The following is an 18,374-nucleotide window of genomic DNA, read 5'->3' as shown; positions in this document are numbered from 1 at the left end:
AAATAATTGAAAACTGCAGATGCTCTTTGTTTCTCGCAATTTGTATTTGGGGTTGTAGGTTTATTTGTATTCCAAATGTGCAAAGAGTTTTATTTGAAAGTACTCATATTTCTGAAAAAAAGCCATTAATTTAAAAAGATTAATTTAAAAGATATCACAAGTGATATCACAAGAGGCATTTATATGCAGTGCATACTGTGAGAAACCTTAAACCCTAACAATGTGAACAACAGTTGAATGAAAAAGCAGTATCAAAACACTAAACAAAAATCTGACAAGTTGGATGAGCAACATCAAACTATATATTGACTTCTTTTCCTATCTTGTCAGTAAAAATAAAATCAAAAGTGGAAAGAAAAGGGAAAAAAAACCACAGAGTTATCAGAACAAATAAAGGCTCTGTCCATCCTGCCTCAGCACAAAAGAACACAGGAAATGTCAGAATAGAAGAGTACATTTTGACCCATTGCAACCAATATCTTGCTTTCTAATACTTCATGCTGCTTCAAAGGAAATACTCCATGGCATTCTCCTTCACTGTACAAACTACGTGATGGAGAGATGAGGAAATTCCTCTGTGAGTCCAGACAGCCATCCATTTTAACCCCAAATCATGAGGCTGCTTGTGAAATTTCAATTTTTATTCTTGTCAGTGCAAGTTACTAAAACTTTTGAGGCACAATAAACTACCTGCCTTAAGAATGTCCCAATAGTAGTAATGACAGTGGTTAAAATTTTTTTGTATATATATGATACAATCAAATTGATGAAGACCATCAGTTCATTTCAGAGGCAAAACCCTCTGCAGCACTGAGAGTGGTGTGGAGATGGTTTCATTCTGAGAATAGCATGAAGATGGTTTTGTTCCAGACTGAGAACACTATCATCCGATTTACAATAGATAATGTGCTGAGTGCATAATACAAAAAATGTAGAATGATTTCTTAAGAAATCATTGGCACCTTAATTGTGTTATAAAAATCAATAGTTTATCGTGTAATGGATTTACTGGACAGAGAAGAGTGGTTATGCTATTTAAAGTTCCCACCAGTCATCCAGAGGCTGTTTTTCTTTAATCCTCTTCAAAAATTCTCTGAATCAAAGAAGCATGAACAAACTATAAAAGACATTAGACAAAATCTCCCTCTACACTGCAAAGCTGAAATGAAACAACCAATAGATTGGTATAGTTTGGGGTGTTTGAAGACTGTAACTTCTGTAAAGCAAATTAGCAGGTGCAAAGAGAACATTTTTCACTTTAACATAACTTGCCTAACTTAAGCACAGGTTGCTTCCATACTGTAGAAAATCATAGCAGGTTTTCACTTTTCCTGTACATTTTCCTTATTATTAAACAGCTTCAGTGAACTACTCTGAAGGAAAGAAGGCCATTAACACATATACTGCATCAAGCCGATGGGTCTTTCAGTTATTTACTGCCTTTCTTCAGATGCTACCACATTTAACTGTAAACAGATACCAGTTGCCCCAAATTAAATGAAACACAGCAAAAAAAAGAGGAACAAATTAATACTCTTTTTAGCTCTGTGCTGGTTGTCTTTCTGCATTCATAAATGCTGGATATGTAGTTAGGCATCCTCATTAAATATTTATCTTCATGATTTCAAGGGTTTAAATGCCTGCTCTGAACTGAAATGTGGCCAACTGGTCACATGGTTGGATTCCTGTAAAGCCTGACAAGACATAAGCAGTCAATTTTCCAGTTTTGAGTATTACTCTCTGAGGACTCAATGCTTTCTGGAATGGTGCAATACATTTATTTTACAGAAAGACTATGATTTTTTTAATGCTCTGTGAAAAGAATTAGTGTGGTGACAGAGGATTGTCTTTGCTCTCAGCTCTCCTCTGTCCACTGTGGTGTAAAGAACATACAGATGCAGAAGGAATGTCCCCACAGCTTTCCCATCCCTGCTGCAGCTGTGTCCATCCCCTTAACAGTCCCTTTGACCATGGCCGTCCCTAGAGTCCCCTTTATCGGGACTGCATATCAGTGAAAGGAAACTTAGTGAAAGTCCAATCTTGGAAGTACACACCACAGAAATTGGCCCAACTGTGTTTTGTTGTAACTATCTACAATCCTCAAATAAGGATTTTTACAGAATCTCTATTGATGGAGCTTAGGAAAATAGGTTGTGAACCTATTCTCAAGTTTAGCATATTTACCCGAGAACTGCCTTCTCCAAATTGCTGTGTTTTCTAAATCAAAGGTGTTATTCCATCCTTCTAAAAGAAAAGCCTTAAGCTGGTGAAGAGATTATATTCATCTCTCACAGAAATTATTTTGTTCTAGGATATCAAAGAGACAGTCAGGATAACTAATGAATTCCACTTTTTTATTTTTTTGAACAGTATTTATATCAGAAGCCCAAGGTACAAATGAAAATGAGACAAAATTCAGAGTGTACATGGCTGAAGGAGGAACCATTCTGCTGGAAATTGTTCAGACATCCACAAAGAGTAATGGATACAATGGTGACCATGCAGTTAAATTACTCTGCATGATGAAATCTAGGCAAACAAACTTAGGAAGGCTGAGGAGTAACGTGCAAAGGATATGGAGGCTGCCCTGGCACTGGAGCAATGCCTCAGCTCCATGGCAGCTGTTACCAAGTGAAGACTAAGCAAGCAGCAATAACATCGTGTCTCCCTTCCCTGTGCATCAAGAATTGCAAGAAGGGACTACAGAACATTTCATAGGATGCCTGGGTGTCTTCTCTTAGCTTAACTAGTATTTATAATTTATACAGATCTCAAGACATAACATGGCATTTTACAAAATACAGTGTGAACTAGAAAGACAAGAGATCTCCAGACTACGTGAACTGTCAGTCTAAAAAAGCACAAACAAAACTGATTCAGAACAATACAGCACAGAACAGACTGGCAAATGGTCATTAGAGCTGAAATGGAGCTTTACGCAGAGGGAAGGGAGGCCCCTTCCCATATATCAACTGGCAGGCTGCTCCAAGTGTGAGCAATAGTACGAAAAGAGGAAAAGTCAGGAAAGGATGAAGGAAATTACAGAACTACTCCTATGGATACAAACCCAAGCTATGTCAGTGGGGGTCCTTTAAAAATGGCTGGGTTTAATATCACACATCAGATATCTAGTGCACATTGAATACTCTCCTAAATTAAATCAATTCAGTTCCCAGCATGATGCTACTAACTTCCCAGTATTTTAATTTAAGACAGGAGACCTAACCACACCTTATGCCTAGAGCATTTACAAGAAGAAGGGATGTCCATATGTTCTATTTTCCTAATCCAAGACACAGTAAAAACCTCTTCACTGAAATACATTGTAAAATGTAAGGGGTGAAGATAAATGTATGTGAGTTCTCACAGTTTTCCCCAAATTATTGCCCAAGCACTTGCTGAACACTCACTGCAGAGCAGCCTCAAATATTTAGCCAAAGAAAAGTACATAACCCACCAGCTCAGGTATCAACAGCAGCCAATATACAGATGTAATCTTAAAGAAGTCATTATAACAAATGTCTTGATTGTCTCATTATTATTTTTACAATGTTTCCCACACTGCCATAATTCCAAAATAGACCTTGGAAGTATGATGTGCTCAGGCTGTGGATGGACCCAATTTAATGACACCAAGTTCCTTGCTAGTAATATATTACCTGCTATTTTTGAGTCACATGATATGGATTTTTTTCGGTAAAACTGGAAGAAACAGGGGAAAAAAATTCCCCTCAGCATATGTCTAAAACCAGTTTCCTGTGGCAGCTGGCAAAGGGGCCTTGGGCAGCCCAGCTTTGCCCCGAGCAGGCAAGTAGCTGCTGACATATGTTACACTCACAGCTGGCTGCTTCATGTACCTTTATTACTTTAGGCTCTTCAGCCTGAGTCTCAACTTTTAGCTGGAATTTCCAAACTACTCAGGCCTTAGCATAACTCCTGTCACAAATGATTCAGGCTTTTTAGATACAGTGTTGGGTGTAATGAATTTCAAGATGACTTCAGGTTAAACTGTATGTAATGAACTATGTAGTTTCTGTTGGCTACAGAATTCCACAATAGCTTTTTAACCTTTCTCTTGCTATTATCATCTCTCTTTTGTCCTTGTTCTATTAACTGTTTTTATTTAATAACCTGTAGCTTTGTTTTAGTATTATTGTTTTCCTTATCTCCAGTACCCAAGAACTCTACTCAGTGTAATCCAGTGTATGATAAAACTACGCTGGATGTGATTTCTTTGAAAATCCCAAGGTAAAATGAGAAAGCTAAATACATCTTATAATTGATTTAACTCATTCCCTTCCTTGGCAAAACCAGGACAGTACCTTCCAGGGGGAAAAGCGAGGAAGATGAGCAGTGTGATGTTGGCCTGAGCACAGCAGGGTCCCATTGGTGGCTCAGCCCTTTCAGTTCACGTATTTCATCACATCATGATGGGTTACAAGGGTCTTAATAATTGTTCTTTGTAGAAACATTAAGACACACTTCGAGGAAGAAAATTCCATTACTTTTCTGTAAAAAGGCTACAAAGTTTCATGAAGAAATGCTGTGATCAAAAGAGCAGTCACTTCAAGGGAAGATCTCCTTTGACTAATATCTCATTATAAAGCCCAGGATCAAATTGGTTCCCTCATAACCTTCTTCCCAGAGGTTTTTGAAGCCATTGGGAGGTGTTTGCTTGTTCTTGTCAGTGGTGTCAAAACTAATGGGGCTGTCCTTCTCCTTTCCTTCTCTCGGAGAAAAACGCCAGACCCACGAGGCCATTCTGATTCCTTAAAAACCAAGGACTTTGATGGGGCTGCTCTAGCTCATCCCTCATCTTCCTGAAGGTGAAAAAAAAATAAAATTAAGACTTAAAGAGTAAATGGCGAATGTATTTCGCGAGTTTTGATGTCAGCAACATTTGTTGACTGACTTGAGACAGTCCGTGGGTGACACACAGCGTCACTTCACACGGCCACCCTCAGCCTCGGGACACCCGTGCGGGCCAGCACGGGCTCTATGACAGCCTCGGCCGGGTGTCCGTCACTTGGTGCGGGGCAGGGACTCGCGGGCACCGCAGCCTGTGCCCGGACAGCGGCTCCCCCGCGTTCCCCGAAGAGCCGCCGCCGGTGGAACCCGAGCAGGTACCGGCCATGAGAGCCCGGCCCTGAGTGACCGGCCCGCCCCGCCCCGCCCGCGCCGCCATGTTCAACGGCCCCGCCGCCCTCGGCCAGGTGAGACCCGGCGGGGCCGCATCTCCCCGGCCCGATGGGGAGAGCCCAGGCTCCGACCCCCACTTCCGACCCCGGCCCCGACCCCCGAGCCCCGGCCCCCGAGCCCCGGCCCCGACCTCGTATCCCCGGCGGCGGGGCGGGAGGAGGCGGGACGCGGCCGTGCCGCGGTCGCGCCGCAGGGAAGCGGGTCCGGGGGGCTGCAGGTCGTGGGTCTTAATTAGCGCCAAAGCGTTTTGCGCCCGAATTTTTGTAAGAGTGAAAGTCTCGATTTTTAATTTGTTTTATTTAATTTTCCCGTTGTGTGTAAAGGCTGCGCAGCTTCGCGCCTAGGAGCGCCAGTGCTCTTGCTACACCTTATTAATGGTCTTCCCACCCATTTATTATGCTAACTTGTGTTTTGAGAAAATATATAGCGGTGTTACCAACTCAGCTTTAAATATTCAATATATGGGATTCATTTGTCTGGGAGATACTAAAACCCTTCATCAGTGATGAAGTGCTTTTCCCGGCGTGTCCCAGCCACCATAAATCAGCGCTGGCTTTGGGCCCGTGATGGTGAGTTATATGTATTAACAGTCTTGGGTCTAAGCCTGTGTGCCCTGCCAAAAATAGTGTATCCATGTCATTTTTCAATGCAAATTAGTAGTAAGAGCAAATTCACTTTATTTTGCTTCACAGTTTTGACTCTGGAACAGAAAAACTTAAATAAACACAAGCTTTTTCAACACTGGGATATTGACCAGAAACTTGTATTCCTATACTTATGTATATAGTCCGTTTAAGTCAAGGGACTAACCATGACCATGAAGGGTTTTAGGTCTGTGTAAGTCTGTCCATCCTTGTCTCTCCTGGAATTAGAGCGGTGCTTAGTCTTAATTAGCTTAAGGAAGGATGAAGATCTGTTTGCATCTGCTGTTTGTGAAATACTCTTTTGCTTGTAACTTTCTAGGGACCAATTGTTGGAATTGCAGCACTACATAAACACCAAATATTATTCACTTGAGCGTGAAACATTCTAGTTTGAAATATACATAAGAAGCTGTTACAGAATGGAGGTGTTTTTGCAGAGTCCTAAGTGGCTTGTGTGAATGGACGTAACAGGGGGCACTTTGGACTGCTGCTACTTTATTTTCAATGTAGGAAACACTGTGAAACTAAAGATCAAAGTCACTGCACAAGTCAAGACATCACAAGGTAAATCCTGATAGGAATCTATTCTTCAAAGATAAATATCCTTCATTGTTGCTTAACTTTATAAATTACATTCTTGATTGTTTGTCATTGACTGACACTTTAAGCCTGTATTTCCAGTTAGACAGAGGTACTAAAGTACATGGTTCAGGGCAATAAAAGATAAGTTAGATCTTTGACTGAAAAATGAGAGAACTGCTAGTTTATGGCATTCTGTAAAGATGTCATAAAATATCTATTTATTTGACAACTATGCAAAAAATTGAGGACTTGCATTCTAAGTTGCTCTTGATTTTTCTCAAATAGTCCTTCTGGATTTTAAGTACTCTTGATTTTTAGAATTTCTGGAGAGATTGGGAAGAGGGAAGATGAAAAGAGGAAAAATATTACAACTACCAAATTTCCAGACCATTTTCTCTTTTGTTTTTAAGCATAGGTTACTATAATTAAAGACAATACTACTTGATGCATAATGAAAGTAATATCTCAGTAATTAAATGACAAATACATCATTCACTTAATGTCTTTTGTAGCTACCACTCTTAATAGCAAAGGTAATTTCCAGTCTTCATTTTCAGTATTTTAATGGAAATTGAGAAGTTATATGAGCAAAAATGTATTGCAATGTCACTAGCAGTATTTTTGCCTTTGTGAAAAACAAACTGACATTTCACTGAAGTGTTTACAGTAATCAGCTTTGTAGTATGAATGAGTTGTCCAAACACAAATGCTTACAAACTTTGGGTCTAGTTTACCTTTCACTGAAGTTAGGAAGAGCCATCTGGTTATGAATTTGATAGCTACAACAGTCATCAATTTTCTGAGTCTGTGTAAAATCTGTTCTGCAAATTAGCAAATAACCTGGCTTGCCCATATGTGTATCAGTTTAAAACACAACTTCATTGGTGAAAAATTTTAAGCCATATTGTAAGAGTGAACTTTATTTGGCAATATGAAATTTGGAGATTTCTAGTGATGATATGATCTTTCTAGTCACTCAGTAACTGTTCATCATCCCACGGTTTTGTATTTCTCTTTTCTACCACGTACTTCCTAGATATTATCTCTTCATCTCTACCCTCTCCATATATATCTCTCTATATTGTGATACAGTATGAAAGTCATCTTTTCTATCTTAAGCATAGCATTTGAATGAGAACTTTTCAGTTCAGACGTATGTTTCCTCTACTTGAATTTAAGGATTAATTAGTAGCACAAGCTTTTTGCATGATATAGATGTGTGCCTTCATGGAGTTTTACCAGTGCATGTATGTTCTTTCTGTGCTCAGAGCCAAGTGAGAACTATTTCCACACAATGCAGCGTGGAGATAAATGAGTGATGTCGAGCCAAAGTTAATAAGCACTACTGAGAGGCAAAGCATGTTAGCACTGTGTTGAACCCAAGTTAATATATCAAGATGGCTTCCAGAGCTGTTTTCATCTTCCTTCAAAAAGCTGTGGGATTTGCCAGTAGTGGACTGCCTCTTATGGAAGCCATTTGTACTATATGAGAAAACAGTAAAGAAAATGAAGTATTAGTTTCTATGTCTCAAGTACAAATCTGGCTACAGCAGTTTCTGCAAATGCGGTAGCTGTCCAGTTGCTAAGTAGCTGTTCCCTCCTGAAAGATGGTGTGGTAATGAAGATGAAACTTGGCCTCTACATACTGCACCCTAAATGTTTGTTCCAAAATATAAAATATACAGACTTTTCACCAGAATATAAGTGTTAGTCCCTGAAAGAGGTGAGTTATCCTTTTCAGTCTAAAATAAAACGTTTTATACAGTGACTCTTAAATCAGGACTTTTCGCACTTGTTTAGTCCTAATATTTTTCCCTCAGATGTTATAAGGCGTAACAGAACTTCAGAGCATGTGAGTGCTGTGCTAGGTGCATGATGCCTGGCAAACATGGAACTGATTTTTAAAGCAAAAATAAGTGCAATTGCTTTGCCCTAAGGAAAAAGCAGTGTATTCCTTTGCATCTCCTTCGCTTAAAATTAATAGTAAATAAAAAATGGGTGATGGCAAGATCCTTAATCCCAGAATGACAAGTGCCCCACCATGTGAGTTAGTGACACACTTGTAAATATGTCCAGAAGGACGGCTTGGCTTCTACCTCTGTTTTAGTACAGGTCCTTCACATTTTACTCTGGCAAAGGGAATTAAAACAGTAGGTCGCTCTGAGATGAGTTTCATGGTACCACGACTTCTCACTCAGACAGGAATCATGCAATTTTGAGTAGTTCCGGCTTGTTTAAAGGCTGTAGATAATAGCAAAGATTAGAAAAGTGACAGCTGCATACAGAAAAGTGAACAGTGATTTCAGAAATAATTGCTCTGTATATGAAGAGAATATATATAGAGAAGGAAGAAATAAAGCACTTGCTTTTGAAGTGCATTCTTTAAAAGGTATTTCTAAAATATCTAGTTCATAGTTGAGCAGTTCAATATAACTGTTGATGTAGTAATATTTAAAAAAACAAACAAATTATGCCAACTAAACAAGTGAAAAAATTGTATAGAAACTGGTCTAAAATGAAGAGTAGTGGAACGGGTGTGTTAGATGTGCAGTGACAGTATTGCTTTAATACATTCAAAATACTAATTTTGGGTTTTGATGGGCCTGTTGCAAATACTGTGGTTGCTAAATTTAATTTTCCTTAGAATCAAAAAGTTTGAAATAAACTAATATTTCTGGCAGCAGAATTGAATAAATTTATAGTATCTGATTATTTTTCCATTTTTATTTTATTTACAGACAACTTTCAGACTTAATTGTTGCTGATTAAAATAGTTGTGGATAAACATCAATAGATTTCATCACGTTTTCATAAATGAATTATTATTTACTCTTTCAAATAGAATGCTGCTCTAATACCTTAAATGAGTACATTCTTTATGAACTCATATATATTGTCACTGAATTTCTAGTACATTTGCTGTCATATATATTTTTATAAATTTTCCTTGAAGTTTGTCACTTTCTGATTGTGAGAGCTAAACTGTTCATTAGAGAAGCTATACTTATAGTCTCTTGGTCACCATATTGTTTCTGTCTGTTAAGAAGCTGGTTTCAGTCTCAAAAAAATACCAGTAATTAAAAAAAAATTAATTTTTAAGTCATCTGTGCCTGAACTGGAGCAATGAACAGGAAGAAAGTATATAAAATAAAAGTGAGGCACAGTCTTGTGAAAGGATTTTTCTGTGAGCTGAGGAGCACTTTCAGTTTCCAGTGAAGGTATGTGTTGTCTCTTGTGACTGATTCTGTCTCTGGAGATTGACAACTCCCTTTTATGTTCAGGGTCTCTTCACTTTCTGTTGACTTCAGCTGAGCCTGCAGACACTCAGCACGATCAAAGGGGAACGTGGGAGGCTTCCAGTATCAGTCTCTTCACTTTTGACTGTTCTGATTCTCTAACTGCAGACATCTCTTAATTCACTGTCACTTTAACAGCCCTCAAATAACTGAAGTGCTTGGTTTGAGTCTTACACTAATAACCCTCAAAGAAGAATGTTGAGTGTGAAGGAAGATAACTTGTCTCAGAAGTCTCTGCCAAATATTTCTAGATGGAGAGGTCTCTATTGCAGCCATTCTATATACTTGATGAATAAAGAGAATACTTTCCTAGACAGTGTCAATATTAATATTATTTTGGTCTTAATTCTTTTGTGTTAACACTTTGATGCGGTTGATATACATTTATACTCAGAAAAGTACTTCGTAATAGTATTCATATCTTTTAAAATATGGTTGGAGTTTCATTTTAGGATTGTTTTCATGTCAAATCCTATATTTGTTGTCCTAACGTTGTTTGTTTGTTTGTTTTGCAGCATAGTTTGTAAGTGTCTTTACTGATTAAGAAGCTAAAATTATTTTCTGCCTGTGAAACGTGGAAAAATGTTCAAAAATCATTATCAGGTAAAACAGAAATAATTTTACTTTTTACCCATTTTCATTTCACCTCTGAGAAAGCTCAATTAAAATAGCTTATTCTGGAAGGCAAAAAGTCCAGCTTCAGAAATGTTTTGGAGTGTTTCATTATTCAGTATTTATATAGAAATTTCATGAAATAGTTGGTAGCTGCTGATGCTGTCAGGTCTAGAATGGGCACCAACATGGTTTTGCCAATGTCTTTACTCTTGTAGGCCAGAGAAGGCACAGCCTCTGCTTCCAGCTGGTCATGGAAGCAGTCCCAGCTCTTAAGGTATAGTCAGAAAAGGGAGTTGGTTTATTTTCTTGGTCCAGCACAAGGTTGTGACAACACTAGTCACACTTATCACTTGTAATCCTTATTATCCCTTTTTTCTATTTCCTGACCTCCCTTTCTCTGAACTAGTCCCATGCCAAGAGAACAACCCACCTCTAATTACTTTTTCCCTGCTGGTCCCAGATGTGCTACTTCTGTACCCAAAATGGGTACTTCTGATGCTGTTACCTAGGCTTTCTCAGCTTTGCATGGTATTTCTGATGCCTGGATGCTGTTGGCTTTGCAGTATTGTGCTCCCCAAAATGTGCCCCATACTCCCCTCCAGCTGATTGTGGAGTTTGGCAGTTTCTCCCCTAACGTCTCCATGCCCCTCCCCATGAGATCCCAGTCATCCCCCCCAGCACTAAGTGACTTTTGTCAGCTTCTCACATTAGTGTTTATTTGACATTTTCTCATGTCATGTCTTTCCATGTCCTGTTCAGTTTAACCTCAAATCAGGGCCTACTCAAGGGCTGCATTATTAACAAAATGCATTTGCAAAGATGGAAGGATTGTTCAAGATTTGCTGCAAGCACATACAGCTTGGCATTTAAGAATCTTTTTTGACTTTTCAAGAGCTTGATCCTGGTAGTCCTTAAATAAATCAGATAACTTAGAAATTGATATTGTACTGTATTTTTAAAAAATTATCCATTATAAGTTCAAAAATTATTTTAAGTGCAGTTTATGGAATGCCATTTTTAATCCCCTTAGAACTTAGTAAGTCCAGTCACCGGGATCAGCTGTGTGGCTGGAGATCTCAGGTATGTGTGGGCAGAGGAAAATACCTAATTCATATACAATGCAGAGTTGATGTTCTCTGAAAAAATAATTTGAAGAGCATTTCTTTTGCTGGCAAGACTCCTTGCCCCTCTTGCTTATTCTGACTTGTGTACAATTGCTTGGGCAGCTGAGCATAAAGAGAATTAGGGAGTGCAGGCAAGTAGAAATGAGAAGGGAGCGGCAGAGTTGTAATGATTGATTAGGTCAACCAGGCTACTGAAAAATGCTTAGCAAACTGTAGGCTGAGTATATCAGATGTCACAAAAAAAATGTGACATCAAATGAGAAAAATATTGAAGCAAATAATTCCTTAAGCAGAGGTGATAAAGCCAACCTCCCCAAGAGCCTGTGGTTAGATTCCTTGATGTCTAATAGAGCCCATGCTCTGTGTCAGGGGTTTTCACCTGACAGGGGTGAAATTATTATAATAATCTTTTTCCAATATCAATTCTGTGATACCTCATGAAGGCTGCAGCATGAATACAGCCCTTACCTTTTTATGGTGATACTGATTGGAACAGGTCTACTAACACTTAAGTTGGCCCAGAAAAGATAGTAAATTTTTGTTTGGTCAAATTAGGCTGGAATTTGATCACTAGTAAAAAGTTACCGGGAAATACTCACCTATGTAGGCAGAGCCATTTACAAATGTAGACAAATTACGTAAACTTCATTTCCATGGGAAATCAGACAAAACACCCAATCTGAAACAGATTTTATTTTTTAGCAGTATTTTTTAAAACTCACTTTGCTTGGTGAGTTGTAAAAATAAATCATATCCAAATATAAATTACCAATCTCCTGCATGGTTTTAGAATATTTACAATAATTTTGCTTTTTAGAGAATGACATTATAAATAAAATAATTCAAAATATTCCATGATATTCCTTCAACTTTATTTTTTTGATCCTCTAATAAAGACAAGTATTGACTTCATGGATTGCTATGTTATAGTAGTGTAGAAGCTGTTATTGATATTCTGCTGTCGGACTGATCAGTAATATGGACTGTGGTAACAGCATGATGTGGAAAGGGATTCTTATGTCCTCATCTTGACCATTGACAATTTAGTGCTGAACATTTGGTTGGATGATATATCCTTAAACCATTTTATTATAGGGTGGCCGGTTTGTTGAAATATTCAGTGCTCAAGGCAAGAACCCAGGAGCAAAATGGAAGATTTTTGGCAATCCATCAGCTATATGGAAAGTAAGTTTTTAAAGAAATTTATAAAACCTAGAGTATAAACCAGAAAAATGTGAATGAAGCTTAAAATTAGAAGGTAATGAGGGCTTTGACCTGACAGTGGAGTTGTCACTTGCAGTTCTGTCATTATGACAGACTAAATGACTACTTAAATTAGTTCTTTATGCCTGCTTGCAGACTAGGTTGGTCACAGTGTAATTTTATAGTTTAAATATTTACTAAGTAATTTTGCTATTCTGATAACTAATGAATTGAGCTCGGCTCGTTGAGTCGTGAGTCCTGTTTGTCAGCATTATTTGTTCATAAAACATGCAAGTAAAGGACATACTTATATGGATTATATTATTGCCATCAAATTTGAACTACTTTCATACTTGCAGTGCCATCTGCCATTTCTAATTTTTAAAAGAAATAGCTTTGCATGTTAGTAGCATGGTTGGTTGTCAAGAAGAGAATTCTCTCGGGATGCTTATGTTTGTTGTTCCTTTTTGTAGGAATATGACAAAGAACTAAAAGGCTTTGTTTTTGTACTTGAAGGAAGCAGTCAAGTCAACAAAATGCAGCTACCAAAGGAAACTAGACAAACTTGTAAGTATCAAAGAATTAAATGTTTGTCATGTTTTTCTGATTATTAAATCAGTCTTATACTGGAATGTATAACTTACAGTATTCTCCCTTAGTTTAGGGGTAATTCAGCATTAGAAAACTGGGGGTTTTTCATTAACTTTGAGCGGGTCACTTACAAATAAGTAAAAGGTATAGAAATGCCATATTAAAATAAGTGCTGTAGGGAAGATCCTTATTGATACATGCTGTCCTGGTGCCACCAGATTCAATTCTGTACCTGATCCTGCTACAGACCAATGTCTGATAAACAACTTGTGAGTTCATTCAGCACTTAGTAAAGTCAATAATTCTACTGTCATTACAGAATGTGAAATAGGTTCCTGTCCCCTTTCTCATTTTACTTTTCAAATTATTTTTACTTTGTTGTATCAAATGAGCACACTGCAGAAAGTTTTGAATTGTCATTCTTTAGAAGAGCCAGTGTTGGTGTTGAGTCTTGTTAAGTCAACAAAGAGCAGCCTGTGTCCTCCCTGATGGAATAACTAAGAAAACAACATATGGTTCAATCCAGACAGTTTTGTGCTGTTTTCCCTTGATAGGGAGCTACCTGAATTTTTTTGTTGGTCCCCTCAGTCAAGCTCATTTGCTGTTATTCTAAAAATCAGAAGGCTCCACTGAGCAGTGTTGTCATGATCTGATTACATTCTTACCCAAGGGTTTTCTGAAGTTGTTTAACAAGGTGTACATTGTCACAAACAGGAGTGCCAGTTTCATATGACTATAAGATAATCTTGATAGGAAAATATTACTTCATTTTATAATTCTTATGGGATATTTGTTGTCTACATGCTCTTGGAACACGAGAGTTGTAAATTTAAAAAAAAGGTTCCTTTTGTTTTCATGAGAATTCCACCAAAGCCACAGATGGGAGTTTTAAAACAACATTTTTATTGCAGTTTAAATTGGTTTTCTTCGGGTTTTTCTTGTGTTCGTATGTTGTGTGAACCTTGGGAAATAGTGTTGCAGGAGCAACAAAATTGAAATGCTTTATAGTGAGACATGCATCTGCATGCACACAGCACATATATTTAATTTTTTTTCCCCTATTTCTAGTGGGACTGATCCAGCAATTTCTGACCCTTCAGATTTTTGTACCATTGGGAAAAGACTTTTCCACTGAGTTACTGTAAGTTGCACAAAATTTCCATGAAGACTTAATGTAAAGGGAATGCCTGATTGCAGTCATTAATTTTAGTGACATATTTTGCATTAAAGCACAGTGACTTATCAAGTCAATAAGAAGTAATTAAGCTAATGAGATCATTATTTCTTGGATGTTTTAAATACTGACATTCCTTTGAAGACAGAACAAACTCTAAAAATCCTGAATGAAGACAGTGAAAAATCTGAAGAAATGAGACATAAATTTAGCAAACATATGAAAAATACTGGCTCATGAGGGCTTTCTGAAAATTTGTGAGAGATTTATAACTATTTCAGGGCCCCTTGGTTCAGGGCAAAAAGAAATATATATTCCAATAACAGACGGAGAAAATCATGACCAAACAAATGGTAAAAAGCTAGAACAACAAGTAGAGTGCTCAGCTGGTATAAGTATGTCCATAACATAAAGAAGGAGAGGTACAGCTGAATTTTTATTGATTCAATGTGGAATGATTTAATAGAGTTTTAAACTTGGGCAATTGTCAGACTTTGGACAACGTTTCTCTCCTACTGACACCATCCATTTTTATATAAGCAACACAACTCACTCAGCTTTGTAGCCAGTAGAACACCTAAGAGTTGAATTAAGAAAAGAAATATTGGGCCTTAGAAGCTCTGCAAGAAAAGATGGGTTGAATGATATGCAATTAAACTGTGTAAAGTCAAAGAAGGATTTTATTTTTGTTTGTCTTTCTGTAAGTTTGCATGTAAAGGGACAAAACAAACAGGATATATCCTGTAGTAAAGAGAAACCAAGTACATAGATTTGCTTCTCATGGACATTCTCTAGGCAGAGGACAGAGATTTAATGACCTGGTACAAATCCCAATTTTCTCTTCTTCTATTATGTGCAGTGATTTCAATGTCTGTGGGGATGAAGTAATCCCACTTACTACATTTCCATATACTTTTTACGAAAGAATTGATGTTTCATTACTTCTGTTATAATAAAGTCATGCTTACCCTGATGATTCCATAAGTTCATAAATTCTTTAGGTTGCTCCAGTTATTTTGAATATATATCTATCTTATATATATATAATATATGTCTTAAAAGTACAATGTCAATTGTTCCCCACTTAGTGCAACTATTTAAAAAGTTAATAAAAGTCTTTAAAAATAGTTTTATTACTAAGTTTTGGTTTTGAAATCAACTGTAATTTATTGATGTGCCTATAAAGTCCTTCAAGACTTGCAGAACAGGTAGTGCAGTATTTTATCCTAGCAGACTTATGATAATCCAGTAAATAATTAAAACAAGTCATTGCTTCATGTGACTGCCATTCAGTTCCTTTCTTTTCAGATGTTTTGGAAGAAACCTCTTGCTTGTTTGTGTACAGAATGTTGATTGTGTTGTTCCTTCCTAGAGTTTAATGTTCAAAGGTGGTTTGTTACATAACCTGGCTACTTACTACTGCATCTTTGAGCAGCTTCAGCTGGAAATTGATAGCGTACTAAGCCATGACATTTACTTTATGTAAAAAACACTCTGGCAAGTTTTGTAGTAGCTGCATATGATGCTTTACATTACATATCTTGCTCTCATATCCGGCACAGAGATGGAAATGGTATTTAGTTTGAGCCTCATCCTTTTTTGCATTCTGTTCAGTGATTGATCTGGTCAGCAAACAAGAATTCCTTCAAGGCCATCCATCACTGCTGCCATCAGATGACATAAACCTTCTAACTTGCTGCTGTCAGCCAGTCATGCAAGATTCCTGTCACAAATACTGAACGTGCAAACTACTGTTTACATTAGCTGGCTTATCTTTTCTTTGGAAGAAATTTAAGTAGAATTTTAGATACTTTGTTAGGTGGCATGATTATGTGAATATCACCACATTAACAATCGATGTATTGATCTGCCTAAAAAATGTGTGAAATAGATTGTGGATGAAGAATTTGGTGAAGCATAATAAAATCACAACTAAGGTAGAGAGCATGTAATTTATGCAGCCTCTTTGGAGCAAATAATAGCAAAGCTATTAGTAATGCTGAATATAGCTGTCTGCTCTAAATGCAGTACCCAGTTGTTAAATCTTCAGTATTATGGATTTTTTTTACCTTTGTGAAAAAGCAAAGGTAACTCAATGTTTGAAAAAATATTTGTGTGTAATAGAAAACAGCATCTGGCTTGTGTTACCATTCTTGCTTTAATTCCCAATATATAGACCATGTGGTTGTTGGCAGTTCTGCTCAGCATTTTGACAAGCATATGAACATTTGTTCTTCTTACAGTACTGTAATGCCAGTCATTGTCATGCTTTATTTCTGATATGTTTTTTCTCAGTCTTGGGTATCATGTGATAAGAGATGTGAGAAGCTTGTTTTAATAAGTTTTACAGCAAATGGTTAGAGCTATTGATCTGAGAAGACAGACCTTGAAATTGTACCACAGCCTCAAAAAAAAAAATAAAAGCGTAGATCAGGCACTCAATTTCTGGTTATGCACTGAAATATTATCTGGTCTTGTCTGAGTCCCTGTAGGTTGCTCATCCTTTTTTCTTCCAGTTCTCTCATGCAAGATATGAGAATATTTGTCAATTTATTTTGAAAATATATTACAACTAGTTAGTTAACTTAGTATATGATACTTTTAAACATAGGAAGGATAATAGTAGGAATGGTAGTAAATTTTAAAATCTGATAATTGATCAAGTACAGTTTCATTGATATGCAAGCTAGTGTGTGCTGATAGTACAGATATAATATTTGATGTTTTATTCTATTGCTGAATTGAGGCCAGTTTAGGGAGAGAGCATTTTGTATGAAAAATGACAAGTTTTCCAGTTTTGCATTTGGGCATCCAGACAGGACAGCAGATAGTAACAACAAAATGTGGTGAAACTACGAAGTGATCCAAAAACATAAGTGGCAAAAACAGGTGTGATACTTAGTGACCCCTGGCTGCAGCTCCAAAGTCATGCTGCCTCTCTCACTGGTGGCCAGTTCATGGTCTTCAAACTACTTCAAATCTTGGGTTGGTAAACAGCTGTAAATCACACGTGGCATAATTTGTAAAGCTGGGAAGGTCTGAGATTTCATGTAAGATCCCCTCCTCTCTGTGATGTGAGAACTTGCACAGCAAAAATACCCACTGTCAGTGAAAACTGCTTCCCAGTCAGAGTCCTGCTTCCAAATCCCAGACTTGGTGCTTGATATTAACGTGCCGTGGGGCTCTGCTGTGTTGCCACTTCCTAGAATTACTCAGTACCTTATGGACCATGTTCTGAGTCACAGCGTGGTTGCTCATTCACTCTAATGGCATCTATGTCTCTTAATTCTTCATAGTGTTTCAAGCTTTTGATCAGCTCTGGCCAAGTGTGTATCAACAGGTTTGCTCAGTTAGTATCCCACTGTTCATAATCAAATTATCTTTGCTTGCCACTAGCTTTTGCCAGCTCCAGAAGGCATCAGCTCTTGTTATATTCTGAATTAATGCGAACTCTGTGAGAGTTTCAAACTCTGGAACATATCTGATAAAGTTTAAGAGATTTTCTGCTGAAGTTTATCTAGTTATGGATAGAGGAATATGTAGAGAAAAAGGGGTTAAAAATGTCTGTATTCCTAAAGTAGTTGTGCTTGTTGATAAGAAATGTTATTGCAAGGCTTGTGAGCAGTGCAGTAGAATCTATATTTTTGGACCATATTTCCTGTTTTCAAACAGTTGTTTCTATAAATATAAGTTTATTACATTGAGATTTTTAATAACCACAACATACTAGGTTTTACATGCATAGCTAATTTATTCATAGATACCGTAACAGCTTGAATTTATGTGAATTAGATGCTATCATAATCAGTCATCATTTAAGCTTTGCTAACAGAGATATCATAAATTATTCATGTTAACCTAAAGACCCAGCATGTTGTCAGATACAGAGCAATAAAAATATGAATCTTAGTTAGTCTTGCAAAACTTAGAGCAACCTCTTTAGATT

At 37.4% G+C, this 18,374-nt stretch overlaps 1 protein-coding gene across 4 annotated transcripts in view; it reads left to right on the top strand.

The window, feature by feature from the left end:
* Nucleotides 1-5,013: 5,013 nt before the first annotated feature.
* CUNH3orf67 (chromosome unknown C3orf67 homolog) overlaps nucleotides 5,014-18,374 on the top strand; it is a 72,012-nt gene continuing 58,651 nt past the window's right edge. For 3 of the 4 annotated variants that reach the window (XR_003537002.1, XM_027700929.1, XM_027700927.1), the window contains exons 1-6: nucleotides 5,015-5,213; nucleotides 6,163-6,407; nucleotides 10,237-10,324; nucleotides 12,556-12,645; nucleotides 13,137-13,230; nucleotides 14,323-14,395. Coding sequence is in view for 3 of the 4 variants with exons in the window: in XM_027700929.1 (XP_027556730.1) it covers nucleotides 10,304-10,324; nucleotides 12,556-12,645; nucleotides 13,137-13,230; nucleotides 14,323-14,395 (278 nt within the window). In the remaining variant the exon portion in view is untranslated. Of the gene's footprint in view, nucleotides 5,214-6,162; nucleotides 6,408-10,236; nucleotides 10,325-12,555; nucleotides 12,646-13,136; nucleotides 13,231-14,322; nucleotides 14,396-18,374 lie in introns of all 4 variants that reach the window. The other variant, XM_027700928.1, reaches the window with a different exon arrangement.

The sequence above is a fragment of the Neopelma chrysocephalum genome, unplaced genomic scaffold (assembly GCF_003984885.1).
Source record: "Neopelma chrysocephalum unplaced genomic scaffold, ASM398488v2 Primary Assembly neopelma1_147, whole genome shotgun sequence".
Taxonomy (NCBI): Eukaryota; Metazoa; Chordata; class Aves; order Passeriformes; family Pipridae; genus Neopelma; species Neopelma chrysocephalum.
The sequence above is the reverse complement of the archived record's forward strand: the minus strand, read 5'-3'. Positions and strand labels throughout refer to the sequence as shown.